At 40.7% G+C, this 27,133-nt stretch overlaps 1 protein-coding gene across 2 annotated transcripts in view; it reads left to right on the top strand.

Annotated features, from left to right (window-relative positions):
- Positions 1-23,082, top strand: part of il6st (interleukin 6 cytokine family signal transduce) — a 43,225-nt gene extending 20,143 nt beyond the window's left edge. For both annotated transcript variants that reach the window (XM_039780857.1, XM_039780856.1), the window contains 10 exons: positions 2,487-2,649; positions 4,350-4,432; positions 8,140-8,380; positions 11,139-11,318; positions 13,764-13,865; positions 14,560-14,703; positions 14,835-14,975; positions 16,485-16,581; positions 17,193-17,274; positions 18,714-23,082. In XM_039780857.1, the coding sequence (XP_039636791.1) occupies positions 2,487-2,649; positions 4,350-4,432; positions 8,140-8,380; positions 11,139-11,318; positions 13,764-13,865; positions 14,560-14,703; positions 14,835-14,975; positions 16,485-16,581; positions 17,193-17,274; positions 18,714-19,328 (1,848 nt within the window). In that variant the 3' untranslated portion in view covers positions 19,329-23,082. The remainder of the gene's footprint in view (positions 1-2,486; positions 2,650-4,349; positions 4,433-8,139; positions 8,381-11,138; positions 11,319-13,763; positions 13,866-14,559; positions 14,704-14,834; positions 14,976-16,484; positions 16,582-17,192; positions 17,275-18,713) is intronic.
- Positions 23,083-27,133: the final 4,051 nt, after the last annotated feature.

Here is a 27,133-nt window from a genome sequence, read left to right as displayed (position 1 = left end):
CCCTCCCAGCACACACACTGAAAGAGTTCAGCAGCAGCTTAGGCACATTAGAGTACATGCAACTCCAGATATTCATTCATACAAGGATACACACACAGACACACACATTCACACTCAGATACACACACACACACACACACACACACACACACACACACACACACACACACACACACACACACACACACACACACATAAATACAGTATCTTATAGATGTGAGCAAACTTGTTTACTCAACAACCAACTCTTTGTTAGGCATGAGAAGGTGTGGGAATTTGTACATAAAAAATACAGTGGTAAAATGCAAACATAAGAAGTTGCCAGGGCAATTATTAGATAGTAGGAACAAGTTATAAAAAGGATGACAGTTTGTTAAATAGCCTATACAAATACGTTATTTCACCAGTCAATTGCTGTTAAACGACTAAAAGAAGAATCACTAGCTAATGCTACCATGCGAACAAGCGAAGGTAAGATACTTTGAGAATTTAGCTTAAAGTACAGCCTCAACGAGCCCCGGCATCGCTGAAAAACACGTTCCTCCTCCTCTGCACTGGGTTGCACCAGCTATGTGTAAGTTCAAACGTAAACTAGTTTGAACGTAAGTTCTGATTTAGGTCAAGTGCTGACATTTACGCGCTACTAACATTTTAACAGTTGCACCAGCTGAAATAGTTCTAACGTAGGCATAAGTTACAAATTCAATCTTACACCTAGCCCTTAGTAGGTGTAAAGTTCCTCCGTAAAACAGCGGTTGTCATGGTGCATCGTTTTGACAGGTGGCATAATTTAGGTATCTATTATGATTTTGATAGATACTTATGCTTTCATTTTCCACGAGTGGAGATACAGAGGACTTCTGACTATTACTGACCTGTTTGGGTTAATGTTAGGTTCTACCTATTTATAACAGTTTGCCAGTGTAGGCGATCATTATGTTTGTTCGAACGTTTAATCTGCCCAACAATAACAGGGTAACGTTCCCCTTTATTACTCCATGTTATTTTGCACTAATGTTAGCTGTAGGTTAAGGTTGTATATTGTCAATCCTAATGCTTTGTCCTAGTTTAGGTACATATCTGTCATTGTTTTGGTGATCATTACAAATGTTATTTTTAGCCGTTAGCCTCTTCGCTATTGTGGAACAAACTGTTCAAAGACAATTGGGCACGAGATAATATCATAATGATAATGAACACTGCCAAGAATAGCGCCTTTCACTGTTTGGCCACGGGAAGTGAAAGGTCATTTTCCGTGACAATATTCTGGTTAGTGTGGACTTTACGCCAGTGTAACTAAGATGAACCTTACGTCGCCGTGGTGCAACCCGACGTCAACACAACTCTAGTATCAAACTACCTAGTTTCAACCTATCATTTTGTGTGGACTTTAAACCCTAACTTAAGAGAGAACTTACACAGCTGGGGCAACAAGCTGCTGTTATATTTATGAAGGAGTAGCTGCTCAGGGTGCATTCGCTGCCTCCAGGGACCTGTATTATTAGCACCAGTAACCACAGGTGTCCCCACATCAACCAGGACTGAAATCTTTATCTTCATTTGTGTGCCTGGTACGTATTATTGGTGTAGTGTGCCTGGTAGAGGTGCATGATATATCGACTCAATATCGTTATCGCAATATCACGTTGCGCAATATTGTATCAAAAGGGGTTTCAATATTTGCAATATTTAGTTTATATTGTTGAGCGCTGCGTCCCGTCTGTTGGCTGTGTGGCTTAGTTGTGTTCGATTTAGAGCCCACTTGAAACGCTATAATGAACATCATTTCATTGGCCAGTTACCGTGGTTACCGTGCCACTTGCACATTTTAGTGCACGACAGCGCGTGGGGACCACTACGTTACAAACGCTATGGAGCGTACCACGTGTGTGCATATTTGGACAGAGTGACAGTGTAAGTGAAGAAATAGATAGAGACAACAAAACGGAACAAATCAGAGAAGTGAAAGAAAAGTTGTGTCCTGTTCTCTATATTTATATATTTTATACTGTCCAACCAGTACAACATGTCCTGTTCTCTTTATTTATATATTTTATACTGTCCAACCAGTACATGTCCTGTTCTCTATATTTATTTATTTTATACTGTCCAACCAGTAAAACATGTCCTGTTGTCTTTATTTATATATTTTATACTGTCCAACCAGTACAACATGTCCTGTTCTGTAGACATGGTCCTTATTTATGTATTCATGTTGTACCAGTCCAATATCAGTTGAAATAAACCTTGTGTTGTATTTATTATGAATCTATTTTGATGTGTTTTCCCGTAACTTTTGTAATTTTACATATGTTTAAAAGAATCGAAATTAATATCTATATCGCAATATTCAATCGATATCGCAATATCACATTTTGTCAATATCGTGCAACCCTAGTGCCTGGTCAACCGACCAGTCTGCTGCTTGTCTTTTTGAAGTATTAGTTGACAAAATCAATAAAAGAGATGTGTTTAATGTCCTTTAGGTACCTCTCGGGGACACTGCATCGGACATAAAGTCCTTCAGACTCCAGGACCTTCAGCCATACCAAGTGTATGAAATCCAGGTGTCCTGCAAAAATGCCAAGGAGGGCCATGGTTACTGGAGCGACTGGAGTACCATCGTTACCAAGAGAACACCAGAGGCCCGTGAGTTTTTGGCTGCCAGTTCAGACTGACTTCAGTTTCACTAAGTAAAAGTGTTTGACCACCAAATACACTTGTTCAAGTTATTCAAAGACAATTAAAGAAATACATCTCTGTTGTTCCTGATGGACACAATATGATCCATTGAGATCTTCTTCACACTCAATCCGTACATACAGGTGGAGTCTGCAATTCTGGAGAAGAGTGTTGATATTTGAGCTCGGCACCCAAACCCATCAGTGAAATACCCAAACAGCAGCAGCAGCAGCAGCTTTTAGCGACTTTTGAGCAACAAAATACTAGAAACAAGGAAATTAATTTGGGGATGTACTTGTGTTATGTTGGTACGGGGGACTGTGGTGAAAGTCGCGGGGAGCTCCGGTGATTGGTCAAATTTGCAGCGACTGGACAAAATTCCGAGGTCTCACTGAATTCACGGAGATTGGTTTGATTTGCGTGAATTGTTGCAATCGCGACATCGACAATTCCTGAAGGGACTTCTCTACTCCCACTGCCTTTGTCTCTTACACATCTGTAGCCTTTGCCCTGTCCTGTGCACAAACTGAGTAGTGTTGTGTATAGGGCTGCAACTAACGATTATTTTAATAATCGATTAATCTGTAGGTTATTTTTTCGATGAATCGGATAAAAAAACCAAAAAAGCATTAATTTACATCAACTCAATACATACATACTTGTTGTTTTAGTTAATAGTTGTGTAAAGGTATGTAACCCAAATAGCAGATACAGACAAGACACAGAGACAGACACGCAGAGACACACACACACACATTAAATTATTACCATCATTGTAGTAAATGCAAGTTACGTTCATTTATACACCACACACTAATATATTTGTCAACAATAACTGATATGGGACAAAGCACATAATATACATGACAGATTTATTATTATATATTATATTATATATATACATAATTTAGATTAATGGGCCAAAAAAGGCGAGTGAATAAAACCGTGACTTTAGTATTGCAAACTATACCACCCCTGCTTTACTACTGTTATTAACGAGCTAACGCTAGCTTGTCATGCTAGTCAGCTGGATAACGAGTAAACGGCAGCACTAGAAGAGCTACTGGAGGGACGCTACATTCCTCACTTCAGAACGGAACAGAAGGAGGATAGTGTAGTGACTTCACCCTGCTGTTGAACTCTCTTCCTCCTCATCAAGGACTCCAACATGTTTACGTTTTAGGTGCTGACTCATCACCGTGGGTGCCCCACGTCGCGCGCCGTTTTTTTCTTATCTTGCAATTAACACGTTTTTGATTTATTTAGTGTGAAATGCTCCCACACCTTGGATGACTTAGGTCGTACTGATTTCTCTGCCTCCTCGCGTGTGTTTCAGAACAACGTTTACGGGTCTCTCCGGTCTCTCTCCGTATTTCCTCTACCCCGGGCGCTTTTCTGCTTTTTTTCTCTTTTTTTTTTTTTTTTTTTTTCTTTCTTTCTTGCTCTTTTTTTCGGCTGCTCAACTCAAATTCTTTTATCTCCTCTACTGAGTGGCGTAATAGTTGCGCGACACAACGAATCGATAATGAAATTCGTTGCCAACTTTTTTAGTAATCGAATTTTATCGATTTTATCGATTCGTTGTTGCAGCCCTAGTTGTGTAGTTCCTTTTGTTCTTTTGGTAAACTAAAATATTTAGTTTCCTTTTTTTCTATCTTTTGTCTTAGGACCAACAAGTAAACCAGATCTATGGAGAGTCATTGCTGAGGGTGACGGCAAAAATGAACGACGAGTGCAGTTTATTTGTAAGGTAAATTCCTGCATCACATTCAATTTAGCACAACAAACTGTTACATCTAATGATACTAACACTATGGTTTGTATTGGTAAACATTAATCACCAAAAACAATACCATGTTAGGAAACCTAATTCATGCGTGAAAAGTGTGGAGAATCTACTGTATCAAACTGCTTGTTGTAAAAAAAAAAAAATCTGCAGTATTCAGTAAAAGTCACAGTCTATGCATTCACTGAAACAGAAGATGGTTAAAGGGTAACTACTGTTTCTTTTCAACCTGGACTCTATTTTCCTGTTTGTGTCTAAGTGACTGATGGGAACAACAATTTTTGACATTGGCCCAGTATAAAGAGAGATCACTGCCGACTGTCAAACATTGTTGTATTGTCCAGCTTGGAACTACGTTTACAAAAGTGCTCGTTTTGCTGCTGACAGGCTCAGTTTAATATTCTAAGTGTCTGACAACATTATGGAAAGGATTTCTAAGGAGGTCGACCTTTCTATTAAAGAGTAAGATCCTTTTTTTTAACATAAAAATATCTTAGACTTAGTAATAAACAGTGATTTTAGCATCATAAAATACACTTCATTCAAAGTCGACAGAAACAAAATAAAACTATTTCGTCTTTCCAACCATCACCTCTAGTTTTGGTTGAAATAAACACATAGTTTATGTATAAATATGTTGGCTCTATACACGCTAAAAGTATTGTTTTTTTAAATGGAGTCTGGTGGGTTTAGCGTTAGCAACCTGTCAGAGCTGTTTCGGGTTAAACAGAAAGGTCTCAAAGAGGTTTTAAAAAGGTCTATCTCTGTAGGGATCCTTTCCATAATGTTGACAGAAACTTAGAATATTAAGTCTGTCAGCAGCAAAAACAGAAATTTTAGTTTACTGAACATTTGCCCCATAGGTTACATTGCAGCCTGGTCTGTGGCTGCCAGTTACAGCGTTCACACTTAATACTGGACCAATGTCAAAGATTGTTGTTCTCATCAGTCACTTTCAGACTTTTTAGTTTGATCCAAACTAAAATTACAGGTGTGAAGCCTCCCCCGGACCACTGTCCGGATCAAAAGACCAAATTTTGGTCCGATAAAAAGAAGTGGTCTCGGTCCGGCCCAAACTGGTCCGGTTCGTTTATAGTGTGAAAGCATTTTTTGGATGGTTCAGACTTTTGAACCAAATAAGAAGCTCTGGCAGGCTCTCTTTGTGTTACAAGACCGGGGAAGCTCGGTGCTTAGTGAGAGAGAGAGAGAGTGATGGTGAATGCGCTCAGAGCAGACAGCTGTCGGCTATCCGAGCAGAGAATACATCAGCAGTTTTTTTTTGTTAAGTGGTAGTAAATGTACAGTGTAGGTTTCAGTTTCTCTGAATAAATGCTGCAGAAAGAAAGTTCCCATGTCTTGCTTCTCAACATCACAACAAAACAAAAAGAGCAGCAGTCAGTAGGGGAGAGCAGCAGTCCGTTGAAAAAACTCCGACACAGAGAGGATACGAGAGGACGGGGAAGCCCGTCAACAAATCAATCAGTTATAAGTATCTGGAGAGGCAGCTCACGTATGTGATGACGGCAGGATGTAGTTTGGTCATGTAGAGATTTTAGTGCGCTTGCATAACTGCACACCTTGGTTCGGACTTTCATGTGGGAAAACGCCCTTGCACACAAAAGATAGGAAAATAGGGTTGAAAAAAAACGGTTACCCTTTAATATCATACAAAATTAAAATGACGGGTAATAATTGGCTAGTATGACAGATGTTTTACAAACCTGTCCATCAAGGGAGAACCTCTAATGCCAGCACAGATAGGGGGATCTGTAACATACAACACCTTTGCCTAAATAGTGACCTTTTCTAAAATACTGCTTGTTCTGTGGTGTTGGCAGTTCATATCTGATGCCTGGCTAATCCAGGTTGAAAAGCATAGTAGTTACCCTTTAATATTGTACTAATAGTATTTCATAAATTTGGCACAATTCTCAAAGTTCTCAGTTTTTGGAAATGTGCCTTTAAAGCGCCCATATTATGCTCATTTTCAGGTTCATAACTGTATTTTAAGGTTGTACCAGAATAGGTTTACATGGTTTAATTTTCAAAAAACACCATATTTTTGTTGTACTGCACAGCTCTCTCTCACTGCTGCAGATCCTCTTTTCACCTGGTTTCTGTTTTAGCTACAGAGTGAGACCTCTTTTCTTCTTCTTCTTTTGTACTATCTTTGATTGCACTCGCACATGCGCAGTAGCTCAGATGTAGATCATGTCAGCTAGCTAACTCTAGAGACAGTAAAAGAAAGGCTGTTTCTCCAACTTTGGTCAGTTACAAGGCAGGATTAGCTGGGAGACTTCTAAATGAGGGCGCACATGTAAGTAGTTCTTTTGGAGATTATGGTGAACTTGTGTGTGTTGTAGCAGTGCTTTGCTATTGAGAACGAGGTAGCATGCTAGCGTTAGCATTAGCGTTAGCATGCTAACGCTACGAGCTACCGGTTGTGGTTAGCCAGCTCGTTTCGGATTGTGATGTCACAGTCCGAGCCGATTTTGAACAGCTCACCCAGAGATTGAAGGCAGGACACATTCAGAAACCGTATCTCACTCAGAACACCATGGATGGATTTTTTTCCAAAGTTTGTATGTGTGTGGAAGCACCAGAGACACACAATAACATCCCAAATCCCAGAAAAGGTGGGTTTTTTTTTTCCATAATATGGGCACTTTAAAACATGAGGTCATATCTATGGGCAGAAATGTGTCACCAGCAACTGAATTTAAATAATTATATATTTAAATTTGCGTTGTTTAATTTGAATATAAATTGAAAAACTCTATGAGCAGCATAATTTGAAATCAAATTTATTAGTTTGGAATTGAATTCTTTTTTAAACACTTGAAACTGAATGTTATATTATGAAATTGAAACTGTTTTTGAATCTTACTGAAAATCCAACCCTCTCTGTAATTCCACAGTCAGTTCTCACAATTCAGATTCAGTTCTTGCAATTCAAATTTAAGGAGACGCACATCCCGAGTTCAGCAGAAGCTCCGCCCACTGTGTTGATGTGTTTAATTCGGAGGACAATAGATTTCTGTTGAACAAAGGAATGAGCAATTTCAGACTACGGGCCAGCCTAATCCTATGAATATGTTTTTATCATCATTCCAAGGGCACAATAGCATACAATTGATTGGATCCCAGTTTCTTAAGTAAAGGATGTTTTTGCACTCGAGCAGGGTTTTTCCTGCCATTATATGGTTTAGGTGCAGCACCCGAGCAGTTTTGGGCAGGCACCTAAGCCAAATGAATGTAAAAGGCTTTTCTCAGATCCAGTGACTGTAGTTGGACTTTTTTTTTGTTTTAGCAATTCTTGTCTTTAAGATTTTTGAATGTTATTTATTTACTCTCTGCTTTAGCTTTTCCAATGTTTTAGACACAGATATGGTGATAATGATCCAAAAGTATGTGAAAAAGACTCAAAACTACCACAAAGGGACACAAACCGGTTCCAATGAGATGCAAAAACCCACAGAGACATAAAATGTATGGGGATATTACATTTTTTTTTTAAATTGAAAAACATTTCCTTGAGGAAGGACGCCTAAACCCCCCTGCCAAATACGCACACCAAAGTCTTCCACAAAGCCAGGGAAAACGCTGCACTCTAGTAGTTTTCTGACTTGATGCTGAAGAGTAACGTGCAGTGTGTGACTTTGTCCTGCTAGGATCCTGTGCTTGCCAACGGGAGGATAGTAAGCTTCGACATAAAGATTCAAGACCCAAAGGATAAAGTCAAGAACGGAAGTTTGGAGTGGAAGAATATACCCAGATCCAGCCAGGGGAAGATCACTGATCTCAAACAGATTGACCTGGCTGACCAGAAATCTGTCAGAGTGTACATCAACGCTACCAATTCTGTGGGGAAATCTGATGAGGCATCGTTATTCATCTTGGCAAAAGCACGTGGTAGGTGTCCACGGTCACACTCTAAAGCATGTCAAACTCAAGGCCCGCGGGCCAAATCCGGCCCCTCGCAGACTTTGATTCGGCCCGCATATCAATTTAGGTTCTCATTAAATTTTGGTCACTTTTGCTGGCACTTTTTTGACATTTTTGGCACTTTGTCCGGTCTTTTTTTGGCGCTTTTTTTCTATGATGGCTGAGGAACTTTTTTAGGACTTTATGTCGACCAAACTGTGCGTGAGAAGACTTATAATATTTGACTTTTCTTTTAAATAAAAGCATGTTAATAAACTTTGTCACATTTTCAGTTTTGTCGCCTTTTCTGAAGTTTTTGTCACTTTTGCCCAAGCTTTTCTCAACATTTTGGCCACTTTTTTTTGCCGATGTTTTTGTCGCTTTTGTTAGACCTTTTTTCTCGCTTTTTTCTAAGAAGGCTAAGGAACTGTTTTGCTGACTTTTTTAGGACTTAATGTGATTCTTATTTTCCAGTGTGTCCTTTAGAGAAATTAAATTTCACACCCCTGCTCTAAAGGCACACCTGCAGTGTATAATCTAAACCGCTGCATGTGATATTTTGTATTATATGTATTATAGCAGGGAAGGTGTGCTGCTACACTATGCACAACTGTCACAGATATTGTATCCAGCCCTAATGCCAGTCATTGCTGGCTCATCCCAGCTTCCCTAAGGACTTCTTCTAGTGATAGCAGCTCTGTTTCTGTGAAGTTGTCAGCGGAAGAGGAGAATGTTAATTGTTGAGATTTAATGTCAATATCTGGACTTTAAGAAGCCCCAGTCCCAACAGTATAAACATAATATGAACATAACCTGATGAGGAGGAGATTTGCAGTAGTTTAGCAGAAACAATCATATTAATGAACAAGACAAAAATACTCCAGTACTCTAAATTAATGTAGCATTTCAACTGGACTATATAGTCATTATATTTTTAAGGACTTTTTTACTTTTATGCTTTTTTGTTTTCAAGTGGACAGTACAGCAATAACAGGAAATGAGTATGTATGACTGTATTGAACAGAAATACAAACGCAACACTTTCGTTTTTTGCTCCAGTTTTTCACAAGTTAAAGTTAAAGATCTAAGACTTCTTGTATGAACACAAATTACACTATTTCTCTCACATTTTGGCTCCAAATTTGTTTTGTCTTTGTCTTAGATGTTTTATTTCAACTTGTGGGAAAAAAATGCTGCATTTGTATTTTTGTGTTCAGTGTATGCTGATCCAAACGTCAGGCATGATACAGTATGATATGCTGCTGCACCATATGGCCGCTGTTTCCTCACACTTCCGCTGACTCACAAAGCCAACCACAACATACCAGAGCAGACACTCCAGCTGTTTGTCTAACCGCAGATGGCTGGGCCGTAGTGTGCTGCTGTGTCTGGTCTAATCGCATATACAGTAGACTTATGATTTTCACCTGCACGATTCTGGGAAAAATATGAATCACGATTTTTTAGCTTGGAATTGATATCATGATTCTCTGCCACGTTTTTGATGTAATGTTTATTGCACACATGAACCATGACAAAAAAAAATTTAATTGGCAGTACCAAACATTGATTTTTAGCACCTATAGCACATTGCACATCACCACAAGCCTGTAAACATAGAGAAGAAAATAAAGTAAATACTGGCCATTCAAGTACAGTAGACTACCAAAAATAGTGACCTAACCTATTGAACTAAATATGGCCCTGATACAGGCTCTATCTGAATTCCTTGAACATGTCTTTACATCATTAAAACATGTCAATCAACATGCTGCAGCTACAGCTTCAGTCTCTAGAGAAATAGTTTGTAAATTGCCAAGTACGCCATCAAAAACAGAATGATTTCTTAGCACACTCTTTAACTGCTTGCCTTTTATATAATTAACATTCAACTGGCCATTCAAGTAGGTTACCAAAAATAGAAGTTTAACGCACTACGCTGAATATGGTCCTGAACATGGCTGTAAATAGGCTAACTGAAAAGTCTTTCGGACCTCTTGCCTCGTACGGCTTCATCGTATTGCAGTTTGTGGTGACGTTTGAGGTGCTGGTAAATTCTTGTGGTGTTACTTTGTGGTGCCGCGACGAGGGCAAAGCACGCCTCACAAATCACATCGGACTGACCCTCGTCGTCTTGCTTGAATCCAAAATACTTCCACACCAACGAATGTGAGCCTTTTTTCGGAATGAGTTCGGTTTGAGACTGAGTGGTTGGCTGATTCTCGTCCCTAGTACCTGGGTTTTCATCAACATCCATTTGATTTATTTCCGAACTTCCGCGCTCGCTCAACGAGTGAAACACGTGACTAAAAAGCGCTTTGTCATTTGCTGAGGGTGAAGACCTGAAGTGTGTGAGAGATGTCCTACCAAAATAAATGCCGAAAATCCCCCCCCAAATTTTTAATTATTATTTTCTTTTTTTAAATCAAAGTCATTTAAAATCGTGAACAGGGTGAATCGAGATCGCAATTTTATAACCATTTATCGTGCAGGCCTACTTATCATATGGACACACGCTGGCATGCAACACTGCTAATTATTGCATTTTTCTTAGTGTTGTGAAAGCTCTCTTTGCATTGCACTGTGGTGCTAGTCACTGCTGACGTGTGTGTGTGTGTGTGTGTGTGTGTGTGTGTGTGTGGGGGGGGTGGGGGGGTGTGTGTGTGTGTGTGTGTGTGTGTGTGTGTGTGTGTGTGTGTGTGTGTGTGTGTGTGTGTGTGTGTGTGTGTGTGTGTGTGATTTTCAGAGTCAGAGCTCGCCCCGGTTGAAGAGCTGAAGGTGTTTCCCCACAGGGGCCAACTGTGGCTGGAATGGAAACCCCCCAACAGTACAAAGTTGGTGTCTGAGTATGTGGTGGAGTGGGTCGGAGGTGCTCAGATAGACTGGCAGAAGGAGAAGAGAAATACCACACACACTGCCATTAAAGGTAAGCTCTTTCCTCTAAATAAAACGATTTGACAGAGTGGAGTTTGCCAGTAAAGGGATATTTCACCCAAAATATGTCCTCATTGAGAAAGAACCACTCACTGGCTGTGAGAAGCTGTGTAGTTTGATCCATCGTGGAGAGGGGACTGCGGTCAGCTATGATGTACACAGTTGCAATAGACTGTAACCCCCCCCCCCTTGTCATATTTATTCAAATTTTGTTTATTAGGATAAACCCCTTGAGATGTATCATCTCGAATTCCAATCTCGTTTTTAAGGGGGTCCCAAGATTTACATTATTATATATTTGTAGCTGTATAGGGTCAAGTGCCAGCAACTAATAATTGAAATAATAATAAAAAGATACAGTCTGACCAATAATCACTTATATAATTACAATTTGGCATATCTAACAAAATCAACAATTACCAGTCATACGCCTAAGATAAGTTCTTTGCTCATGTTAAACAAAGAAACTTCGATTATGTAAAAAAATGTACAATTATGCAATATTATATAAATACAGGCCTACCCATGAGTTTGCTTTAAATGTATAGCCTTCTACCAGGCTGTTGTACCAGTGTTGTTACATGTCTTCTAATCAAACAGATTTAAATTAATATACCATAACAAAAGGTAAGAAATGAGCAATCAACAGCACAGATGAAAAAAAAAAAAAAAAACCTGAATAAGCAATGTCCCTGTGAGATGCGGGAAAACCTACATAAATCGACACAGTAGAGAGGACCTGTCGCTGCATTAACTCATGAAACTACAGCAAATACAGCAGTGATACAGGCTACTACACACAGTTCACACCTGTATCATATTATGTAATGTTCATTCTATTGTAGTAGTTAAAGCACCTCCAGTTTCAGGATGAGAGTTAAAGGCAAGCATGAAGAGAGCAGCCGGGGGCGGTGACAAAAACCTGCTGTCAAGTCGGACAGTTTCCAGCTGTTTCCAGCAGCCTTCAGGCTGAACAGGAAGCCACAGAAACACTCACATCCTGTTAGGTCCTCTTCCGATTTAATAAAATGTTATCAGACTCAAATATCAGCTTGTAGACAGTCTCCAGTTGTTTTTATTATGACAGAGTAGCTGTCAAAATGCTCTACATGTGATCTGTTGCTGATGTTAATAAACAACAGACAGTAGATGATCTGTATTCTGATCAGATTTAGTCTCTCTGACTTCTAAACGTCACTATCAGCCACACAACATGTGGTCTGTACAAAATAAGCCTTTAAATCAGACAAATAGCAGTTAAAATCCCTCCAATTCAAAATCAATAAAAAGTTTATATAAAACGTCATCATGTTGAGTCGATTCTGAACCAATCAACTGTTAGATCAGCTGAGAGCCAGGCATTTCCCAGCATGCCCTGGGTCCGCCTGGGTCTTGCAGTCGGTGAAAAGCAACTGCGCTGCCTGCGTCTCAAACCTGTGGCCGCCTTGATCTCATGAGGTTATCGTTGCCCACGTGTGCATCAGACGTCAGACACAAATCTACCCAGCATGCATTGGGTGGCGATCGCCGGTGATTGATTCTGCGCAGAACTGGCTCATCTCGAACGAGCCTAGTGTGTGTGGTAGAGCTGACTGGATGTACTGCAGTGATGGAAAGGCGCACTCTAGTGGTATTGCGGTTAACTGCAACTTGGACTTCCACACCAGTGTGTATGCAGGTTTTGGCTCCTTAAGGCTGCGTTCAGATTGCCTGCGTCGGCTGTCCAGCAAAAACGCCGGTCTTTCCATTCATTTTGAATGGGGGTAGTGTGTTTAGGTGGGGGGACCGACTCAACTTTTGGAGAAACGCAACCCCAGGTCACGCTGCGGTGGCCAATCATGTAACCGGAGATCAGACTTGTCGTTGTGTTTTGAGGCGGTGTGAGAGTCCCGTACAGGAAACAGGAAACATCACTGCCTCTGTCTCTGCCACAAGAAAGTTTTAAAACACCAAACACAAGCTCTGACCTGCCCGGGAGTTTGGATTATAGCTGAACGTTTCCTGCAACCACAAAGTTCTCGTTCTGTCTCACTCGTCTCTTTTCTTTCTCTCTCTCCTGTGAAATAAAGCTGACTTCAAGTGCGGTCGGAAATGTCGAAATCTATAAACGATCTGACGGAAAACAGTAATTGTGAAATATAAAGTCTACTTGTGCTTTGTTGGGGGGGGGTTAAAGAATACAACAGGATGTCACACATATGGGCCGTTTCAGTGTCCGAAAATTCAAGCTGACAGCAGCTGAAAGGGCAAACTTACTGCAAACTTGTTACAGCCACCTTTCAAGCCTGCAGGGTCTGTCATACTCAGAAGCTAGATTTGGGTGGAATATTACTTTACTGATACTCTGCCTTATTCAAAATACATCATTTTTAAGAGTCAATGGGCTTTACTCTGTACTAACATTTCATTTAAATCTTGATCTTAATATCAAACCTAGGCCACCTTGACAAGTTTGTTTGCTACAACGTATCGGTGTATCCAATATACAGTGGATGGATTGGGAAGCCCGCAAGAAAAGAAGCCTATCTCGAGCAAGGAGGTAAGATATCAGTGACTCATTGTAGGTAGACAATTTTTTTCAGACACAGACATTCATTCTTTTATAATGTCTGAGAGACAGCACAATCAGCAGCTCTTTCTTTCCATGTTTGTCTTCATGTGTCTTCACGTTCTATTTTTTTATGCATAATTGAATTTAACATTGTGACAAATTGATTGATTGATAAGCAGTGTATTTTAAACTGTCCTCGCCACCAGTGGACTCTGTTGACTGTAAACTGTGCAACAGCGTCTGCAACACGTTTCTGATGCACACTAGTCTATAGCCACGAGGTTCACTTCCGGGATTGCTCCGGTGCCACTGGAAATTCTGCCGGATGTCCCCCTTTTCAGCCAGATGTCTGTTACCCCCAGAAAAGTTGTTTAGTGGCAAGTGTCTTTTTTATTTTATTTGACAAGGGCTCGGCTGGGTCCAGTCACAGACTGATGGCAGCATTACTGTAGAGCCAAATAGTTTCAGTGATAACCCAATAATGGACTGAATCGCGGAATTAGGAACTTAGGCCGGGGGGACCACCAGGCTTGCAGTACACGGGGGAAACAAGGGTCTTCGTTAATTTCAAACAGTTCCACCATAGATGTTGCCACAAATCCTTATTAATTCGGTCTATATTGAATTCAGATAACCCAGAGTTGTATGATGAGCACACATGACGTTGCTGTTGTGGTTGCAGCTCCGTTGGAAGCCCCCATTGTCAGATTGCACAAAGCAGGACGTAACCAGGCCACGCTGAACTGGACGGAGATTTCCCAAGGCAGTCGTCGAGGCTTCATCACAAACTACACCATCTTCTACACAAGTGGAACTGAAGTACACAGTACGTAGCTGTCGCACGGTATCCTGAATAGGCTTGAGTTTTTTTACACTTACAGCTGCCTTTTTAGTTTGCTGACAGTACCCTAACCCCTGCCGTTATTAGCGAATGATTTCGGTTTTGCTCATTTGCAGACATAACCGTGCCAGCTAACACCGCCTCGTACACTCTGACGTCATTGTCAGGCAACACCAAGTATGACACTTGGGTCAAGGCTTCAACCATCGGAGGCTCAAAGATCAGCTTTAATCACTCATTCACCACTCTGAGATATGGTGAGTGGAAACTTGTTGAACTGTTCCAGCTGTTTTTAACAAATGTCCCAAAGGCAATTTCTGCTTTTCCTACAGAGAAATTAGACTGTGAAACAATATAAAAAAGCATATACACAAAAGCCACAGTTAAGTTTGGACCCTGACATCTAGCATACTAATACTTAGTAATACTTAGCCCCAATTAGAGCAGTGGTGGCCTAAAGGTTAGAGAGCTTGTGACCGGGAGGTCGCCAGTTCAATCCCCAGACCAACAGGATAAAATCTGGGTGGGGAAAGTGAAAGAACAGCTTGTCCCTCCCTCATTATCACCACTGAGGTGCCCTTGAGCAAGGCCCCAACTGCTCCAGTGGAGCTGCTCAGTGGCCAGCAGATCAGACTGTGGTTGTACTGGGCAGCTTCCAGGTATGAATGTGGAACTGTGTGAATGCGATCAGGGCGTTCCTGCAAAAGAGAGGCTGCCTCTCAGTGAACCTCCCCTGAATAAATAAAGGTTAAAAAAAATAAAATACTGCTTATCGAAAGCTACATCGTTTTGTTGGCTAAAAAAATAATTAAAATCTTTCAGAATAAATCCTGTATTAAGAAGAAGCATCATAAAATGTGTAGGGTTGGGTATGTTTTTTTTTCTTTTTTTTTTCTGATACCGGTGCTAAAGCGGTGCCTAAACAGTGCCTAAACCGATACTTTTAAGTTTTAAAAAATAAATAAAAGAAGAGCACAAAACGACTGTCTGCGACATTAAAGAACTGCTTGATGTTGCTAAGGCCATATGGTCAAAATGAAATGATTTTATTAATAATGTAATAATAATAACTTATAACAATAACTTATTTCACCAGTAAATTGCTGTTTAACTACAAAAACAACCACCAGATGGGGGCAGTCACGTGATCAGGATGTGGCGGGAGTATTTTCGTGGGCATGGGATGGGAGCGATAATTGATTCCCGTGTCACCCTCTACTTCTAATGCTTTTTTTTTTTTTTTTTTTTTTTTATTCCATGGTGTTGTAGTTCTTTCTTTGGCTAGTCCAAATATAATTTGCTCTATTAGGACTACAAATGAGACCAACATGTAACGTATATAGCAGCCAATCAGCTTTCATGTTCTTGGTGCAAGTCTCTTTCAGATAGTATCACAGACATAAAACTGATTCTATTCTTCAGCTTTGGGGAAGTGCAAGTTGAATTTAGGGCTTAGTTGATGTCGTGATAAAGGTCTTAAATTCCATTGTTAATGGTCAAAAAAGGTCTTCAAGGTCTTAAATTTGACTAGGGGAAACCTGCAGAAACTGTGGAATGGCTGGTTTCATATGGACTTTGTATAAGCTAGGGAGTCTGTTAACACACATGGAGATTGACTTCATTTATTGACATGCATTACAGCAACTAAACAGCAGCTGAAGTGCTATGATTGAAGTATATTGGCATGACGTTTTCACTCTGTACCTAGCTTGGCTTGCTCAATTGTTGGTGGAAAGTCTCTGAATGTCCTCTGTGTTTCCCTTCAGCCCCAGGAGAGATGGAGTTCATTGTGGTCGGAGTGAGCCTGGGCTTTCTGTTTATTGTTGTCATGACCATGCTGCTCTGTGTCTACAAAAAAGATGTGTAAGTTACACTTAAACACCCACACTGCTGCTGTCAGAGCAGTAGAGCTGGAACAATTCCAAATGTTGCTGTACAATTAATTGTCTCAGAAATAAATTGTGACTAACAATATAATTGCCTCTTTCAGGGGGTCCTCACAGTTACTGCGGGGGGGGCAGCAAATAATTATTTGATAACAACAACATTGATGATAGGCTTACTGGCCTGTAGACAAGCTAGCCACTAGGGTAACCAAATAATGCCATCCAAAACATGATGTATAAGTATAGCTTGGTATTGTATGCACCATAAAAGCTACATGTAAAGGCTATCCGGCTGCCCTGCACGTTATTATAGGCCCAGTTTAATATGCAACTCGATTTGATACAATATTAGTAGGGGGTCCCTGCTCAGTCTCTCTTAGCTAAGGGCTCCTTAGCCTAAAAAAGACCCCTGATTTAGAGCATACCCCGACCTTAAGTCAGAGGACTTTTCACAGTGGGACTATGGACAGCGGTGAATAGTTCAACCCGAATACATGTGTGTAAATTAAGTTATTATAGCGGTATTATTAGCTTTTGATCCACAGTTTCTAAGCGGATACATAACCCCCAGTGTTTCCCCTCTTACAGGATCAAGGAGAACTTTTGGCCTCAGATTCCAGACCCTGGAGAGAGCACCATCGGAAACTGGTCGCCTGATTATCCTTTGAAAGTGAGCACTTCTTTTGAGCTGACACAGATTCAGGCGTACATCCTTTGTGTTGGCTGACGTTTGAGTGTGTTGACTACAAACTTTTTGCCAGGATATTTCCTGGCTTGGCAAATAAAACAAATAGAAATCATAGTTGCACACAAAAGCTGTCACAATGTACTGTAGATATTATGCATAAAACATGACTAATCGACTAAATAATTCTTTGTTGACTAATGCCGACCTTACACCAAACGATTTTTCAAGTGATTCCACTGTCACAGACTAATTTCCACTATGAGAATGAAACCCTGAGAGTCTTACTAGAGTGGGGAGGAGGAGGAGGAGGAGGAGGAGGAGGATTCTCCCGTCATCTCCATCGTTTGGTGTAAGGTCCTAAAACTCAATCCTTTTCCTCTTTCTCCCATCTGGACGTTCAGACAGAATCAAACGTGTTTGGTATCATTCTAAGCGTTAAGTCTTGGTAGTGAAGTTAGATCACGTGTACACTGTCAACAACCAATGGGTGCTCTCCCTCCAGCACCAAACGGGGAGTTTTCAACGGGAGATTTACCGGTGGATAAACGCAGACCTCCCTGTACTGGAGACATTCTTCTGCATGTACAGCAGAACAAAATCAGCAGACTTTTCCTCAAGTTTACATTTTTCAAAAATAATCTAGTTGTAGCCTTGCAGTGTGTGTGAACCTGCAAGATCCCCAGTCTTTACATATTATCACGGTCTTTAACACTAGATGTGAGATGGTGTCAGACTTCAGTCTAGGCTAAAATAGTGGAGCACATCTCGAACATGTTGTCTTCTTGAGATATATCAAGAATAATTATAATATTTTCAAGTTTAGGCCTGTTATTTTTATGCACACTGATACTGCGTAGTATATGTATATATGTATAGTAATATATGCGTAGTGGTCACGTTAACTTATTCTCACCACACCATCACTGCTCTTTGTGTTAGCACGTACAGGCCTTGGATTCGATCGGTCAGTTTCCAGTCCTATTTGTTTTTAGTCCGATTGTAATTAGGGCTGCACAATTTATCTTTTTATTTATTTTTTTAATCATCATTGCGATATTAACTGGCACAATAAACACAATGCGAAGGCTGCAACATATTGCACGACACTGAGACATTTTTTTTATAACTTACTTTTTATTCTTTTTTAGTGGTGCCTTTTTATATTCATTTCGGTGTTCAGTTTGTTCAATAAAAGAATGATGGAAATGATTTCCTTTCATTTGTTTTAAAATCAACAAGCCATTTGTTGTATGTTAGCAGAATACCGAAAGCAGCAGAAGGGCAGAACTGAGTACGCTTTAAAACCTATCGCAAGTGAAATCGTTATTGCGATATTCAACAACGTTATTGCATTTGGCATATTTTCCCCATATGGCGTAGCCCTAATTGTCACTTTGTTTGGAACTTGTCCTCCTCTACAGGCTGACACACCGAGGGAGAACGGTCTGTCGGGCATCAGCGTGCTCGACATGGACGTGTGTGACGGGAAGTGTGTGTTCGAGGAGGACAAGGCCAGTCTGTCTCTGAAGAAGGGCAAGTATCTGTCGGAGGAGCACAGCAGTGGCATCGGCGGCTCCTCCTGCATGTCCTCGCCGCGCCAGAGCGTGTCCGACAGCGACGAGGGCGGAGACATGGCCGACACCACGGCCAGCACCGTCCAGTACTCCTCGGTGGTGCCGGCGCCCCCCAGCGGCTACAAGGGTCAGACCCCCAACTCCCAGCCCCAGCAGGCTCTTTTCTCCCGGTCCGAGTCCACGCAGCCCCTGCTGGACTGCGAGGAGAACCCGGACGTGTTGCAGCAGGAGGGCAGCAGACAGTCCCAGCGTTCCCCCCCCCGACCGCCCCGCTTCACAGATGGCGCCGACCCCGCTGGCATTGCGGAGCAGCAGGAGCTGCTGGAGCCTCTGGACTTCTGTCCACTGGGAGAGGACTCTGAGCAGGCGACGCCTGTGGACGGCCAGGCTGCTGACTGGCTGCCGGCGGCGGCGCCACTCTCCAGCTACATGCCTCAGCTGGGGGGCTACAGGCCACAGTAACAACACATGTCACCCATGGGAACGGTTCTGTGCCTTTTTTGTTTAAAGTCTCTGAACAGCCACACAGGTGTTTTCAGTTCTTCTGGCTGATGTGCTCATGTTGAATGTGGGCCACAGCTTAGATGGGACTTCTTAGGTCTAGGGATGTCCCGATCACAGTATGGGAGTGGAGCCGATTTTGGCTTTTTTTTTTAACTGATCGGAGAGCGGCATTTACCGTGATTATCTTACTCCGATCACGTACATCAGCTTGTAGGGATCGCTGCCTTTAACCGCACACGCCCTGCGCCACAAACGCACCGCCAGACTGCCTGGATGGCGGCACTTTCAGACCAAAATGGCGCGGCCAATCACCAGTGTTTGTCCAGAGAGAGTCTCGTAGCTCGCCTTCGTCTTCCTTAGTCACCTGTTCCTTACACAAGCGGATTACTCTAATTCTCCACCCTTCTTCCGTGATTCCAACGCGTTCAGGCTGTTATTCCCTGGAGCCGACATCGGTAAACACGAGAAGAAAAAATCTAAGATTTACTATTAAAGGGGCGCTATGCAGTTTTGGTAATTTCTTCGCGGTTTTCTCTCTTTTTGCTCGCAGGTTTCTCTATAGAGCTCCCCCTACAGCTTCAGAATAGATATTTGGCAATGCTGTTGTAAAAACTCATTGGCGACTATAGTGTGAAAAACTCCATCGCTACCTTATAGCTCTTATAGTTCTTATAGCTAGCCGGTTCCTGGATGTGTGCAGTGCCGTGAAGCAGTTCGTTACATGGTGAGACCTGATATCACGCCATACTTCCTGGCGCCGAGGCTGCCGGCTCACAGGTCCAAAGTTGCGAGGGTGGTTTTTCCGCTCACAGGCGCTAGGGGGGAGCGAGACGACCACCATTCAACTCGAAAAAAAAGTCATATAACCATTCCAATGTCTCCGAAGATGTTCAGTTAAGGTCAATTAAGCTAAAAAAACTGCATAGTTCCCCTTTAAGGGCAAGAGGCATCACTAAGGTTAGTTTTTGTTGTCCAGCGGGGAACTTTTTTTGACAGAAAAGACTCCCATCCTCCACTAAGTTAAATTGTATTAAGCTGACGACATATTTTAGTAACTTTGTTTACTTAGTTATTTTTTTAAACAAAACAAAAGCGCTGTGCAGCTCTATTATCTGAGCAAATACAAGTATCGGATCGGGACTCGGTATCAGCAGATATTCAATATTTCAAAAAATCGGATCGGGGGTCAAAAGAGCTGATTGGGACATCCCTAGTTAGGTCACAAATCCTTTCTACCGACAGGAATGATAAAGGTGTCATTTGTCCCGCCCTAACAGGTGCAACAACACTAACAGTGGACTCAGGCAGATGTCAATCAATCAGTCTAGGAACCCCCCCACACACACACACACACACACACACACACACACACACACACGGTCCTGGGAAGAGGGTCCAATCAGCCACATTAACTCAGAACACCTGTGTGGGTGTTGAGGGCCTTTAATGCCAAATGCAAATTTCAAGTCTTTGAAGCAGTAAAGAATAGGGCTGTGCAATTAACCCAAATGTTAATCGTGATTACAATTCTGGCTCCTAATGCTCACAAATAAACCAATTAATTGAATTATACATTACCTTTTGCACCAAACTCTTACTTTGTCTTTTGTTTTGAATGAGAAAGACGAGAAGGATGAAGGGACATTTCACAGTTGAAGGTGTGTTCACTGTTGATTTCTTTAACCACTTCACTGTTTGTTTGTTTTAACTCTAATAATTGCAACATCTTTCCAAAAGACAACAAGCAGCCGTGTTAAACGCTCGTGATTTCAATATTTACCAAAATACTTGCGATTATGATTTTTTTTTTTTTTCACCATGGAGCAGCCCTGCTGTAGCAGCATAACCAAGTATAACTAGTTGAGGATGCTTCAGGAGACTAGTCTGCAATAGGAATTAGAGCTTGTAGCTGTAGTTTTGCTAGCTTTGCACTCCCATGGGGAAAAAAGACGCAGCATATCTTTGTGGTCAAATAATGCCCCATACTCGACACACGTCACATTTTTGTGTGCGTGTGGACCATAGTTTGGAGAGTGATGGGTGCTACAGCAGGCAGAGAGAGGTCTGACACAGGGAGTCTGTGGCTTCATCTACACCACTACCTTTTCATTTTAAGGCCATATCGATCGCTGTCCACACAACCCCGGAGTTTGCTAACCAAAATGGGGGCAGCAGTGTTTCCAAATTTCTCCGTTTTAGGGGCTTGGAAACGCCGCGGTAGTGTGGACGCGGGGCGTGAACGTAGCAAAAGAGCTTTGTTTTTAGGCCCAAACGTAGCCGTGGAAAGGTAGCCCTTGATTGGCGCTTAGTGTTTGTGTTGGAGCGGTCTCTTGCTGTAGCGCCCTCTTGTGGAGGGACTGGACCTCAGCAGGGATGTTACCGTTGGTTACTCGGGCATTTCATTGTCATCGTCGTTTAATGGCACAGACTTATGTTTTTTAGTTTAAGTATATACACTGCACATGAATGTTATCTAGTAAAAGAAGTTCACACTGACATGTACATGATGAAAGGTATCTTTAACTGCCTTTTGAAAGTAAAAAAAACATTTTTTTTTAAAACATTTAAAATGCAATGCATATCTGAGTAATAAACAGTTTCTAGCTCATGCGTTATCATTTAGTTGAAGCATCACCTCCGCTGTATTTTTCTATCATTTTATGTTCATTTCTAGAAGATAAAGGGCTTCCTGAAGATGAGATTTACTCCTTAGGTCAGAGATCTTCAACAGGGGGGCCGGTACCCCTGGGGGGGGGGGGGGGGTCCTCGGAGTTGCTGCAGGGGCAAATTATTGTTTGATAGTAAAAAAAAATATATAAATACACCATTATTAGCAATGTATACAACATTGATGATAAGCATACTGGCCTAGAGCTAAGCTAGCCATAAGGTAGCCAACCAGTTTAAGGATTCACTGTGTCACATTTTTTACTTTAAGACATGAAGTATAAATATGCCAACAATTTTTATTTTAAAAGCTTAGTATTGTACGGTGAAAAGGTATGTGTGAAGGCTTTAGGTCGCCCTTTGCGTTATTGTAGGCCCAGTTTAATATGCAACTCTATTTTATACACTATATATGTAGTAGGGAGTCCTGCTCCGTCTCTTTTTCAGCTAAGAGGTCTTTGGCTTTTTAAATGTTGCCTTACGTATTGAAATTGGGTAATGAATGACGAGGCATTTTTTCCAATACTTTTAGAGGCAGTTTGGTCGGAGCCTGAAAAGGATTGAGTTAGGTCCCCAGCCCTACCGTCGACCAACAGCAGCTTGATGCGTACAGCTGTGAGTAGTTGTTGGGAAGTGGTCTGACCATGTGATCAATCACTGTGATTTTTGGGAGTTGGGCCTATGGCCTAATTTCTCTGACCTGACTGAAGGATTGCAGGGCTCTGGACACAATAAACAGAAATTCCACCTTAATGGAAAAAAAATCTGCTTGCCTGCAAAGTTTTGCCTTTTTTGACTGTTTTATACTATAATATCTTCAACATGTTTTAGTGTTTTAGTCGTGCTATATGAAAGAGAAGGACTACTGCGGACTGGATGTTGTGTGAATTTCTATTTTTTTTTTTTTTTCAAAGCACGGTTTCAGTGGGAACTGTTGGAGAGGTGAAGCGTTTCCTTACCTGCCGGCAAAAGTTAAAAGCTTTCTCGGTGTTGGAACGCTGTATATGCTAATCATTATCAAATATGAAATAAATGTTTTAACTAATGTGTTGATGTCCGCTGGCATTATTGTGCTTGACTTGTGTAATTGTCTGACAAAAGGATATGGAAGGATTTCCCCGCCATGAAAAGCAAAAGAATAGATGACATTTCTTTTATTTAATTTTTTTTTAATTTCAACATTTTGACTTTCTAACTTAACAGATACTAAGTCAAGATTTTTAGATTTCATTATTTAAAAGGGACAACGCAGATGAATCAACATGAGCACACAGTCCAACATGTAAATGGGCCAGATTTAGCCACACAGGCTAATCTTCATCTGCAGTCCCTTGGTAGGTTGATGGCTTATAACATTAGATAAGCTATACAACAATTTATACCATGGTCTGGGTGAATACTCGATTCTGATTGGCTGCAGGGTGTCCATTAAAAAGTGTTATACCATGGTCTGGGTGAATACTCGATTCTAATTGGCTGCAGGGTGTCCATTAAAAAGTGATGTAGGACACCTACTAAAGGAGTTCGGGGAAACTGACTGTTTACTGTTCTAAATGAATGCGCTACATTAAATCAAAAAAGAAATGTGGATTTATTATTTCCAAATCGTCCTCTGAACACCACAGGATGGCGCTAAAACACACAGGCTGCAAGAAGTAAGTTCTACTGGCCCTCTGGACTGACTCAGTTTCACAGAGAATAAAGTTATCTCACATATCTCAGCTCGCTGCTTCAGGCTGCGCCGCTGCAGCCGACAGTAACGTTACACAACGCAGATCAAATTCTTCGTAAAAGTCGTTATATTGTTTTGGGGACAATGACATGGCTGATAGCTAGCTTGTCTTGTTGTTCAACATACTGTCAAATTATTTTTACTGATTGCCAACTGTACACAATGTTATTGACTTTGGATCTTGCTAGCATAGCGTTAGCTTTCTGGCTCGTAGCTAAACTGAAGGGTTCTACCAGCTGAGCGGACTATATAAATATCTCCGGTTGCTAAGGGAGGCAAGTCGTATCTAAGGTTCTTCCTAATTCCTGGTGGAGAAAACAACGTTTGCATTGCATAAGAACCTGATGGATGGGAATGATTGTTCCAGGTATTAGTCAAACCGTCCGGCGTAACCAGGGAAACGGAGTTATTGTTTGGATAAACTTTAGATTTCGATTGTAAAACTAATTAAAATGTGAACTAATGTTTTAAAAATATGTTATTTGGCAAGTGACCATGGTATAAGCGGGTTAATGCCCTTACACAACACACACGCATACACAAGAACACATAGGCATAAATAAGTCAAATGACACAACCACTGTTCCAGATGAAGACAGCTGGCAGCTTGATGGCATGAGAGAAACAGAACCTAAGTAGCATAAACAGTAGACAGGTCAAAGTGCATAGACACACAATAAGACAGAAGCACCAAGCACAGAAGCACACCCAGGGACACTACTATAGACTATAGGGACATTACAGTCTAAATGTCGACTTCTGGAATATTATCTAGTGATTACTATCTCGTGAGTGCAGTTTGTGCCAGTACTGGGTTTGTAAAGGGGATTTGATTTGAAACTGTAAATGCTGAATATGCTAAATGCATTTTATTTGCAATGAAAAATGTTTAATTTGTGGAATTTAAAGGTCCGTGGCTGAGTCCATTTTTGTATGCAGTGCCATCTTCCAGATGGCTCCATGCTCAGGTGTGTTGGGACGCTGCAAATGACGTTCAGTCATCATTAACTCATGTTAACGGCAGTAGAAGTACTTCAGACTGGTAAATATGTCAGACAAGTAGTATGAGAATTCTGTGATAGTATCTCACAGTTATGATCCACTAAGTCTTAATTAATGCATAACTATTAGGCATTTATTATTACATTATAAATAGGCTGCAAAGATGAATCAATTAGTTGTCAACTATTCTTTAAATCGCCAACTATTTTGTTAATCAATTCATCAGTTTGAGTCATTTCTTATGGAAAAACATATCAAACTTCCCTGATGTCAGCTTGTTAGATGTGAATATTGTTCTAGTGTCTTCTCTCCTCTGGGACAGGAAACTGAATGTCTTTGAGTTGGGGACAAAACAAGACATTTGAGGACGTCACCTTGGGGTTTTTGGGAAACCCTGATCGACATTTTTCAACTTTTTCTGACATTTTAGAGACCAAACAACTAATCCATTCATCCAGAACATAATCTGGATGATAAGAGCCGTTAGTTGCAGCCCTGTGAGTTCTAGTAATGAGACTAAGCACAACAAACTATTTCATTTGAGCCATTCCTAGATACTTAGTCTTCAAGAATCTCATTATTCACTATAGCTACATGAGATGATGTAGATTTGGTACATAATCAGTGGTGGAGTTTAGTATTCTGATCCTTTACTTTAGTGAAAGTACTAAAACCACACTGTAAAAAGTCCTGCATTGAAAATGTTACTGAAGTAAAAGTAATAATAATAATAATAATACATTTAATTTGTAATGCACTTTATATTTAAGCAAATCTCAAAGTGCTACATGATAGTGCTAAAAATTATAAAAACACATGGAGAGCATGAAAAGAAAAGGAAGTAAATAAAAGGCAAAAGGACACAAGTTCACTCAAAAGCTCTCCTAAAAAGGTGGGTTTTAAGGCCACGTTTAAAAGCATCCACAGTCTGTGGGGTCCTCAGGTGGTCAGGGAGAGCCTTCCACAGTCTGGGAGCAGCTGAGCAGAAAGCCCCATCTCCCATTGTACAAAGCTTTGTCCTGGGAGGTTTCAAAAGTCTGTAAGTATCATCAGGGAAATGTAAAGGTGAAAAGTAACATTACAATTACTCAATTATTATTTTAATTTACTTTAATTGAGTAGTGTTTGTGTACTTTTACATTTTAAAGTAGTTTTAAAAATCTGTAGTTGTACTTTTAACTGAAGAATGTTTTGTTTGAAGTATTGTACTTCGTTACATTTTAAATCACATCAGTTAAGTAAACAAAAAAGTTAACGTTTTGTATCTGTCGATAAACTCCAATCCATAGGGGTTTTTCGCTTTTAGAGTTTGTTGTTTTTGCTTTTTTTTTAAAGTTTTTTGTCACTTTCTGGACTTTGTGCCCTTATCAAGTTGCAAATGACTGTGAGTTAATTTAATAAGTATATAAAGTATAAAGATATTGAATAAGAAAAATTAAAAAAAAGTATATACCCCCGTAAGTAACTTTTACTCTGAATACATTATACTCTGAGTAGATTTCTAAAGGCTACCGGTATTTTAATAAGAACTTAAAGGGTAACTACCGTTTTTTTCAACCTGGACCCTATTTCCCTATGTTTCTGTCTCTAAGTGACTGATTGGAACAACAATCTGTGACATTGTCACATACATTGACATCTGTGTCCAGTATTAAGAGAGATCGCTGCAGTCGGCAGTAGAGAAACAAGCTACAATGGAAGTTAATAGGACAATTATCCAGTTTGTACTTTAACAGAGTGCTGGTTTTGCCGCTGACAGACTCAGTTTAATATTCTAAGTGTCTGACAACATTATGGAAAGGATTTCTGAGGTCGACCTTTCTGTTAAAGAGTAAGATCCTTTTTTTTAACATAAAAACATCCGCGAAATTGCGTTTGCTAAACCCACCAGACTCCATGTAAATAATCAGTAATTTTAGAATCGTAAAATACACTTCATTCAAAGTTGACCGAAACTAAATAAATCTATTTTGTCTTTCCACTGTTCCAACCATCACAACTCTAGTTTTGGTTGAAATAAACACATAGTTTACTGATTTACATGTATAAATATGTTTGCTCTATACACGCTAAAAGTATTGTGTCTGGTGGGTTTAGCGTTAGCGACCTGTCAGAGCTGTTTCTGGTTAAACAGAAAGGTCTCAAAGAGGTTTTAAAAAGGTCTATCTCTGTAGGGATCCTTTCATAATGTTGTCAGAAACTTAGAATATTAATCGGAGTCTGTCATTGGCAAAACAAGCTCTTTGTGAAGGTAAATACAAGCTGGACAATTGGACCAATGTCACAGATTGTTGTTCCAATCAGTCACTTAGACACAAAAACATAGGGAAATAGGGTCCAGGTTGAAAAAAAACTGTAGTTA

This window comes from Perca fluviatilis, chromosome 17, assembly GCF_010015445.1.
Source record: "Perca fluviatilis chromosome 17, GENO_Pfluv_1.0, whole genome shotgun sequence".
In the NCBI taxonomy this organism is placed as follows: Eukaryota; Metazoa; Chordata; class Actinopteri; order Perciformes; family Percidae; genus Perca; species Perca fluviatilis.
The sequence above is the reverse complement of the archived record's forward strand: the minus strand, read 5'-3'. Positions and strand labels throughout refer to the sequence as shown.